Below are 10310 nucleotides of genomic sequence, written 5' to 3' on the forward strand. Positions count from 1 at the left end.
GAACGTTGAGACCTTCACCTTCTCCTCAGGTTTGAGAACGAGCTGTCCATGCGTCAGTCTGTGGAGGCCGACATCGCGGGGCTGAAGAGGGTCCTGGACGAGCTGACGTTGTCGCGTTCAGACCTGGAGATGCAGATCGAGGCGCTGAAGGAGGAGCTGATCATGCTGAAGAAGAACCACGAGGAGGTACGGCACCAGAACCATCCACCACTGCATCCATCTGACCATCCAGGGTCAGAGGTCACAGTTTAGGGGAGGCCGGACCTGCTGACCTCAGATCTAATCATATATAACTGTGTTCAGGACCTGACCTCAGATCTAATCATATATAACTGTGTTCAGGACCTGACCTCAGATCTAATCATATATAACTGTGTTCAGGACCTGCTGACCTCAGATCTAATCATATATAACTGTGTTTAGGACCTCCTGACCTCAGATCTAATCATATATAACTGTGTTCAGGACCTGCTGACCTCAGATCTAATCATATATAACTGTGTTCAGGACCTGACCTCAGATCTAATCATATATAACTGTGTTCAGGACCTCCTGACCTCAGATCTAATCATATATAACTGTGTTTAGGACCTGCTGACCTCAGATCTAATCATATATAACTGTGTTCAGGACCTCCTGACCTCAGATCTAATCATATATAACTGTGTTCAGGACCTGACCTCAGATCTAATCATATATAACTGTGTTCAGGACCTGCTGACCTCAGATCTAATCATATATAACTGTGTTCAGGACCTCCTGACCTCAGATCTAATCATATATAACTGTGTTTAGGACCTCCTGACCTCAGATCTAATCATATATAACTGTGTTCAGGACCTCCTGACCTCAGATCTAATCATATATAACTGTGTTCAGGACCTGCTGGCCTCAGATCTAATCATATATAACTGTGTTCAGGACCTCCTGACCTCAGATCTAATCATATATAACTGTGTTCAGGACCTGCTGACCTCAGATCTAATCATATATAACTGTGTTCAGGACCTCCTGACCTCAGATCTAATCATATATAACTGTGTTCAGGACCTCCTGACCTCAGATCTAATCATATATAACTGTGTTCAGGACCTGACCTCAGATCTAATCATATATAACTGTGTTCAGGACCTGACCTCAGATCTAATCATATATAACTGTGTTCAGGACCTGCTGACCTCAGATCTAATCATATATAACTGTGTTCAGGACCTGACCTCAGATCTAATCATATATAACTGTGTTCAGGACCTCCTGACCTCAGATCTAATCATATATAACTGTGTTCAGGACCTGACCTCAGATCTAATCATATATAACTGTGTTCAGGACCTGACCTCAGATCTAATCATATATAACTGTGTTCAGGACCTGCTGACCTCAGATCTAATCATATATAACTGTGTTCAGGACCTGACCTCAGATCTAATCATATATAACTGTGTTCAGGACCTCCTGGCCTCAGATCTAATCATATATAACTGTGTTCAGGACCTGCTGACCTCAGATCTAATCATATATAACTGTGTTCAGGACCTCCTGGCCTCAGATCTAATCATATATAACTGTGTTCAGGACCTGACCTCAGATCTAATCATATATAACTGTGTTCAGGACCTCCTGGCCTCGCGCTCTCAGATCTCCGGCACGGTGAACGTGGAGGTGGACGCGGCGCCGCAGGAGGACCTCACGGCCGTCATGACGTCCATCAGAGATCATTACGAGGCGGTGGCCTCCAAGAACCGCAAGGAGCTGGAGACCTGGTTCCAGAACAAGGTCTGAGCGACTCAGAAGGTCTTTAACGAGGAGGTTCTTAACTCTAACGCTCTGGCTCCGCCCCCTCAGACCGCCGCGCTCAACCAGGAAGTGGCGGCGAGCACCGAGACGCTGCAGTCGACCAAGTCCGAGGTCAGCGAGCTCAGACGGACTCTGCAGGGCCTGGAGATCGAGCTGCAGTCACAGCTCAGCATGGTACGAATACTGCAGATACTAATACTACAGATACTACTACAAGTACTACAGATACTACAAATACTACAGATACTACTACAAGTACTACAGATACTACTAATACTGCAGATACTACTAATACTACAGATAATACTACAAATACTACTACAAGTACTACAGATACTACAAATACTACTACAAGTACTACAGATACTACAGATACTGCAGATACTAATACTACAAATACTACTACAAGTACTACAGATACTACAAATACTACAAATACTACAGATACTACAGATACTACAAATACTACAGATACTACAGATACTACAGATGCTACAGATACTACAAATACTACAGATACTACAAATACTACAGATACTACTAATACTACAGATACTACTGATACTACAGATACTACAGATACTACAGATACTACAGATACTACAGATACTACAGATGCTACAGATACTACAGATACTACAGATACTACAGATACTACAGATACTACAAATACTACAGATACTACTAATACTACAGATACTACTAATACTACAAATACTACTGATACTACTAATACTACAGATACTACAGATACTACAGATACTACAGATGCTACAAATACTACAGATACTACTAATACTACAGATACTACAGATGCTACAGATACTACAAATACTACAGATACTACTAATACTACAGATACTACAAATACTACAGATACTACTAATACTACAGATACTACTAATACTACAGATACTACAGATACTACAAATACTACAGATACTACTGATACTACAGATACTACAGATACTACTACTACAAATACTACAGATACTACTAATACTACAGATACTACTACTACAAATACTACAGATACTACTAATACTACAGATACTACTAATACTACAGATACTACAGATACTACTACTACAAATACTACAGATACTACTAATACTACAGATACTACTACTACAAATACTACAGATACTACTAATACTACAGATACTACTAATACTACAGATGCTACAGATACTACCGATACTACAGATACTACAGATACTACAGATACTACAGATACTACTAATACTACAGATACTACTAATACTACAGATGCTACAGATACTACAGATACTACTAATACTACAGATACTACTACTACAAATACTACAGATACTACTAATACTACAGATACTAAAGATGCTACAGATACTACAGATACTACTAATACTACAGATACTACTAATACTACAGATACTACTACTACAAATACTACAGATACTACAAATACTACTAATACTACAGATACTACAAATACTACAGATACTACAGATACTACAGATACTACAGATACTACAAATACTACAGATACTACAGATACTACTAATACTACAGATACTACAGATACTACAGATACTACAGATACTACAAATACTACAGATACTACAGATACTACAGATACTACAGATACTACAGATACTACAGATACTACAAATACTACAGATACTACAGATACTACAGATACTACAGATACTACAAATACTACAGATACTACAGATACTACTAATACTACAGATACTACAGATACTACAGATACTACAAATACTACAGATACTACAGATACTACTAATACTACAGATACTACAGATACTACAGATACTACAGATACTACAAATACTACAGATACTACAAATACTACTAATACTACAGATACTACAAATACTACAGATACTACAGATACTACAGATACTACAGATACTACAGATACTACAGATACTACAAATACTACAGATACTACAGATACTACAAATACTACAGATACTACAGATACTACTAATACTACAGATACTACAGATACTACAGATACTACAAATACTACAGATACTACTAATACTACAGATACTACAAATACTACAGATGCTACAGATACTACAAATACTACAGATACTACAAATACTACAGATGCTACAGATACTACAGATACTACTAATACTACAGATACTACTACTACTAATACTACAGATACTACAAATACTACTAATACTACAGATACTACAAATACTACAGATGCTACAGACACTACAGATACTACTAATACTACAGATACTACAGATACTACTAATACTACAGATACTACAGATACTACAGATACTACAGATACTACAGATACTACAGATGCTACAGATACTACTAATACTACAGATACTACAGATACTACTAATACTACAGATACTACAGATACTACAGATACTACAGATACTACAGATACTACTAATACTACAGATACTACAGATACTACAGATACTACAGATGCTACAGATACTACAGATACTACAGATACTACTAATACTACTAATACTACAGATACTACTACTACTATTTTTATTCTTCTCTGTCCTCTGTGTTCCTCATGTGACTCAGTGGCGCCCCCTCTCTGTCCTCTGTGTTCCTCATGTGACTCAGTGGCGCCCCCTCTCTGTCCTCTGTGTTCCTCATGTGACTCAGTGGCGCCCCCTCTCTGTCCTCTGTGTTCCTCATGTGACTCAGTGGCGCCCCCTCTCTGTCCTCTGTGTTCCTCATGTGCCTCAGTGGCGCCCCCTCTCTGTCCTCTGTGTTCCTCATGTGACTCAGTGGCGCCCCCTCTCTGTCCTCTGTGTTCCTCATGTGCCTCAGTGGCGCCCCCTCTCTGTCCTCTGTGTTCCTCATGTGACTCACTGGCGCCCCCTCTCTGTCCTCTGTGTTCCTCATGTGACTCAGTGGCGCCCCCTCTCTGTCCTCTGTGTTCCTCATGTGACTCAGTGGCGCCCCCTCTCTGTCCTCTGTGTTCCTCATGTGACTCAGTGGCGCCCCCTCTCTGTCCTCTGTGTTCCTCATGTGTGTGACTCAGTGGCGCCCCCTCTCTGTCCTCTGTGTTCCTCATGTGACTCAGTGGCGCCCCCTCTCTGTCCTCTGTGTTCCTCATGTGTGTGACTCAGTGGCGCCCCCTCTCTGTCCTCTGTGTTCCTCATGTGACTCGGTGGCGCCCCCTCTCTGACCTCTGTGTTCCTCATGTGTGTGACTCAGTGGCGCCCCCTCTCTGTCCTCTGTGTTCCTCATGTGACTCAGTGGCGCCCCCTCTCTGTCCCCTGTGGTCCTCATGTGACTCAGTGGCGCCCCCTCTCTGTCCTCTGTGTTCCTCATGTGACTCAGTGGCGCCCCCTCTCTGTCCCCTGTGGTCCTCATGTGACTCAGTGGCGCCCCCTCTCTGTGTTCCTCATGTGACTCAGTGGCGCCCCCTCTCTGTGTTCCTCATGTGACTCAGTGGCGCCCCCTCTCTGTCCTCTGTGTTCCTCATGTGACTCAGTGGCGCCCCCTCTCTGTCCTCTGTGTTCCTCATGTGACTCAGTGGCGCCCCCTCTCTGTCCTCTGTGTTCCTCATGTGACTCAGTGGCGCCCCCTCTCTGTCCTCTGTGTTCCTCATGTGACTCAGTGGCGCCCCCTCTCTGTCCTCTGTGTTCCTCATGTGACTCAGTGGCGCCCCCTCTCTGTCCTCTGTGTTCCTCATGTGACTCAGTGGCGCCCCCTCTCTGTCCTCTGTGTTCCTCATGTGACTCAGTGGCGCCCCCTCTCTGTCCCCTGCAGAAGGCGTCTCTGGAGGGCACGCTGGCCGACACCCAGGCCCGCTTCGCCGCCATGTTGGGCGGGTACCAGCAGCAGGTCATGAGCCTGGAGGACCAGCTGGGGGCGCTGCGCTCCAGCCTGGAGAGCCAGAGGCAGGAGTACCAGGTTCTCCTGGACATGAAGACCAGGCTGGAGCAGGAGATCATGGAGTACAGGAGGCTGCTGGACGGGGAGATCACCGGGTGAGGAGGGGGGGAGGGGAGGGGAGGGGAGGAGGGGAGGAGGAGAGGAGGGAGAGGAGGGAGAGGAGGGGAGGAGGAGAGGAGGGAGAGGAGGGAGAGGAGGGGAGGAGGGGAGGGGAGGGGAGGAGGAGGGGAGAGGGGGGTTTGAGGGAGAGGAGGGGAGGAGGGAGAGGAGGGGAGGAGGGAGAGGAGGGGAGGAGGGGAGGAGGGAGAGGAGGGGAGGAGGGAGAGGAGGGGAGGAGGGGAGGAGGGAGAGGAGGGAGAGGAGGGGAGGAGGGAGAGGAGGGAGAGGAGGGGAGGAGGGAGAGGAGGGGAGGGGAGGGGAGGGGAGGGGAGGAGGGGAGGAGGGGGAGGAGGGTGTGGGTGAGGGAGGGGGGTAGGGGAGGGAGAAGGGAGAGGAGAGGAAGGAGGGGGGGACACCAGAGGTCCTTATGCTAAAGTGGCTATGATAGTTAGCATCAGAGGTCCCTATGCTAAAGTGGCTATGATAGTTAGCATCAGAGGTCCCTATGCTAAAGTGGCTATGATAGTTAGCATCAGAGGTCTCTATGCTAAAGTGGCTATGATAGTTAGCATCAGAGGTCCGTATGCTAAAGTGGCTATGATAGTTAGCATCAGAGGTCCCTATGCTAAAGTGGCTATGATAGTTAGCATCAGAGGTCCCTATGCTAAAGTGGCTATGATAGTTAGCATCAGAGGTCCGTATGCTAAAGTGGCTATGATAGTTAGCATCAGAGGCCCCTATGCTAAAGTGGCTATGATAGTTAGCATCAGAGGTCTCTATGCTAAAGTGGCTATGATAGTTAGCATCAGAGGTCCCTATGCTAAAGTGGCTATGATAGTTAGCATCAGAGGTCTCTATGCTAAAGTGGCTATGATAGTTAGCATCAGAGGTCCCTATGCTAAAGTGGCTATGATAGTTAGCATCAGAGGTCCCTATGCTAAAGTGGATATGATAGTTAGCATCAGAGGTCCCTATGCTAAAGTGGCTATGCAGCTGCTACACAGATGTCACGGTGTTTTATTTTGAAGTTTGTGACGTCATCTTCATGCCCTGCTCGTTTCAGCCCGGTTACAAACTCCAGCTCCACCCGGACCCAGAACGTGCTGATCATCACCAGAGACGTGGAGGAGGACGAAGACGAAGACGAGGAGGAGTGAGGACCTGGACCGAGTCTGGGACCAGGACCGAGTCTGGGACCAGGACCAGGACCGAGTCTGGGACCAGGACCAGAATGATCCGAATCCACCCGCCCTGAGTCTGAATAAATGTGACAGATCAGAGTCTGAATCGTTCATGTCTCCTTTTTTGAAGCTTTTGTTTGTTTTAGTTCTGATGATTCTGTCACAGTTTATTTTCTAAATCTTCTAGTTTTATGACATTCGTGTTTTTTACCAGCTCAGCCGCAATAATCACAATAACAAATGAAAAGTCTCCGTGAGTCACACATTAGACTCAGCTCTGACGAGGCATGTTCCTAAAAAGGGCATAAGGGCGGGGTCTTCACTGTAGGCTCCGCCCTCGTGTAGCTCGCGCTGCTCCGATGCTAACAGTCCGACCCTCATTACGTACGTACATTACGAGATTTCTAATGTTCTTCTGACGAAAACCAGCCTGGTTTCTTTAACCCAGCGTTATCTCAGGAGGAACATCAGCTCCAGATGATTCCAAAAAAACTGGGACCAGGCGTTAAAGATGTTTTTAACTTGTCTAAAGAGGCGGTCATGTGACGGTCTTGTGACGGTCATGTGATGGTCATGTGACGGTCATGTGACGGTCATGTGACGGTTATGTGACGGTCATGTGACGGTCATGTGGCGGTCATGTGGCGGTCATGTGGCGGTCATGTGACGGTCATGTGGCGGTCATGTGGCGGTCATGTGACGGTCATGTGACGGTCTTGTGACGGTCATGTGATGGTCATGTGACGGTCATGTGACGGTCATGTGACGGTTATGTGACGGTCATGTGACGGTCATGTGGCGGTCATGTGGCGGTCATGTGACGGTCATGTGACGGTCATGTGGCGGTCATGTGACGGTCATGTGGCGGTCATGTGACGGTCATGTGACGGTCATGTGACGGTCATGTGACGGTCATGTGGCGGTCATGTGGCGGTCATGTGACGGTCATGTGGCGGTCATGTGACGGTCATGTGACGGTCATGTGGCGGTCATGTGGCGGTCATGTGGCGGTCATGTGACGGTCATGTGACGGTCATGTGACGGTCATGTGACGGTCATGTGGCGGTCATGTGGCGGTCATGTGACGGTCATGTGGCGGTCATGTGACGGTCATGTGGCGGTCATGTGGCGGTCATGTGGCGGTCATGTGGCGGTCATGTTGCGGTCATGTGACGGTCATGTGGCGGTCATGTGGCGGTCATGTGACGGTCATGTTGCGGTCATGTGACGGTCATGTGGCGGTCATGTGGCGGTCATGTGACGGTCATGTGGCGGTCATGTTGCGGTCATGTGACGGTCATGTGACGGTCATGTGACGGTCATGTGGCGGTCATGTGGCGGTCATGTGGCGGTTATGTGACGGTCATGTGACGGTCATGTGACGGTCATGTGGCGGTCATGTGGCGGTCATGTGACGGTCATGTGGCGGTCATGTGACGGTCATGTGACGGTCATGTGGCGGTCATGTGGCGGTCATGTGACGGTCATGTGACGGTCATGTGACGGTCATGTGGCGGTCATGTGGCGGTCATGTGACGGTCATGTGACGGTCATGTGGCGGTCATGTGGCGGTCATGTGGCGGTCATGTGGCGGTCATGTGGCGGTCATGTGGCGGTCATGTGGCGGTCATGTGACGGTCATGTGACGGTCATGTGACGGTCATGTGGCGGTCATGTGGCGGTCATGTGACGGTCATGTGACGGTCATGTGGCGGTTATGTGACGGTCATGTGACGGTCATGTGACGGTCATGTGGCGGTCATGTGGCGGTCATGTGACGGTCATGTGGCGGTCATGTGACGGTCATGTGACGGTCATGTGGCGGTCATGTGGCGGTCATGTGGCGGTCATGTGACGGTCATGTGACGGTCATGTGACGGTCATGTGGCGGTCATGTGGCGGTCATGTGACGGTCATGTGGCGGTCATGTGACGGTCATGTGGCGGTCATGTGGCGGTCATGTGGCGGTCATGTTGCGGTCATGTGACGGTCATGTGGCGGTCATGTGGCGGTCATGTGGCGGTTATGTGACGGTCATGTGACGGTCATGTGGCGGTCAAGTGGCGGTCATGTGACGGTCATGTGGCGGTCATGTGACGGTCATGTGACGGTCATGTGGCGGTCATGTGACGGTCATGTGACGGTCATGTGGCGGTCATGTGACGGTCATGTGACGGTCATGTGGCGGTCATGTGACGGTCATGTGACGGTCATGTTGCGGTCATGTGACGGTCATGTGGCGGTCATGTGACGGTCATGTGACGGTCATGTGGCGGTCATGTGACGGTCATGTGGCGGTCATGTGGCGGTCATGTGACGGTCATGTGGCGGTCATGTGACGGTCATGTGGCGGTCATGTGACGGTCATGTGGCGGTCATGTGACATTACAAATTAAAAACATTTTTGGGGAAAAACTAGAAATAAAAAATGGGAAAAGTTTTAAGCGTTTGACCCTCGACCCGTCAGGAGCAGTGGGCGGAGTCAGGCTGACGGTCACCTATTCTACATGTTTTTAGTGGAGTAAAGCTCTCCCTAGTGGCTGGAACGAGCACTCTGTTTGTTACAGACTCGCTGTATGTAATATCCTCCGCGGCCACCAGGGGGCGCCAGAGTGTGACACCTTCACATTAAGAAGCCAGAGCCGGGATTCTGTTACAGAGAGGAAGAGGGAAAAGTACTGCAGTATTTGGCTCCTCAGTATCAGGTATAAGTGAGCTAAAGTACTGCAGTATTTGGCCCCTCAGTGTCAGGTATAAGTGAGTTAAAGTACTGCAGTATTTGGCTGCTCAGTATCAGGTATAAGTGAGCTAAAGTACTGCAGTATTTGGCTGCTCAGTATCAGGTATAAGTGAGTTAAAGTACTGCAGTATTTGGCTCCTCAGTATCAGGTATAAGTGAGTTAAAGTACTGCAGTATTTGGCTCCTCAGTATCAGGTATAAGTGAGCTAAAGTACTGCAGTATTTGGCTCCTCAGTATCAGGTATAAGTGAGCTGAAGTACTGCAGTATTTGGCTCCTCAGTATCAGGTATAAGTGAGCTAAAGTACTGCAGTATTTGGCTGCTCAGTATCAGGTATAAGTGAGCTAAAGTACTGCAGTATTTGGCTCCTCAGTATCAGGTATAAGTGAGCTAAAGTACTGCAGTATTTGACTCCTCAGTATCAGGTATAAGTGAGCTAAAGTACTGCAGTATTTGGCTGCTCAGTATCAGGTATAAGTGAGTTAAAGTACTGCAGTATTTGGCTCCTCAGTATCAGGTGTAAGTGAGCTAAAGTACTGCAGTATTTGGCTGCTCAGTATCAGGTATAAGTGAGTTAAAGTACTGCAGTA

General features: G+C 47.5%; 1 protein-coding gene across 1 annotated transcript in view; it reads left to right on the forward strand.

Annotated features, from left to right (window-relative positions):
* The window catches only part of LOC306969783 (keratin, type I cytoskeletal 13-like), a gene marked incomplete at its 3' end in the record, with an annotated part of 18844 nt that extends 11810 nt beyond the window's left edge, over positions 1–7034 (forward strand). The window contains exons 4-9 of the mRNA XM_079582998.1: positions 30–186; positions 1615–1776; positions 1846–1971; positions 5575–5795; positions 6863–6952; positions 6989–7034. Coding sequence (XP_079439124.1) covers positions 30–186; positions 1615–1776; positions 1846–1971; positions 5575–5795; positions 6863–6952; positions 6989–7034 — 802 coding nt within the window. The remainder of the gene's footprint in view (positions 1–29; positions 187–1614; positions 1777–1845; positions 1972–5574; positions 5796–6862; positions 6953–6988) is intronic.
* Positions 7035–10310: the final 3276 nt, after the last annotated feature.

The sequence above is a fragment of the Gobius niger genome (assembly GCF_951799975.1).
Source record: "Gobius niger genome assembly, contig: SUPER_10_unloc_2, whole genome shotgun sequence".
Classification (NCBI taxonomy): Eukaryota; Metazoa; Chordata; class Actinopteri; order Gobiiformes; family Gobiidae; genus Gobius; species Gobius niger.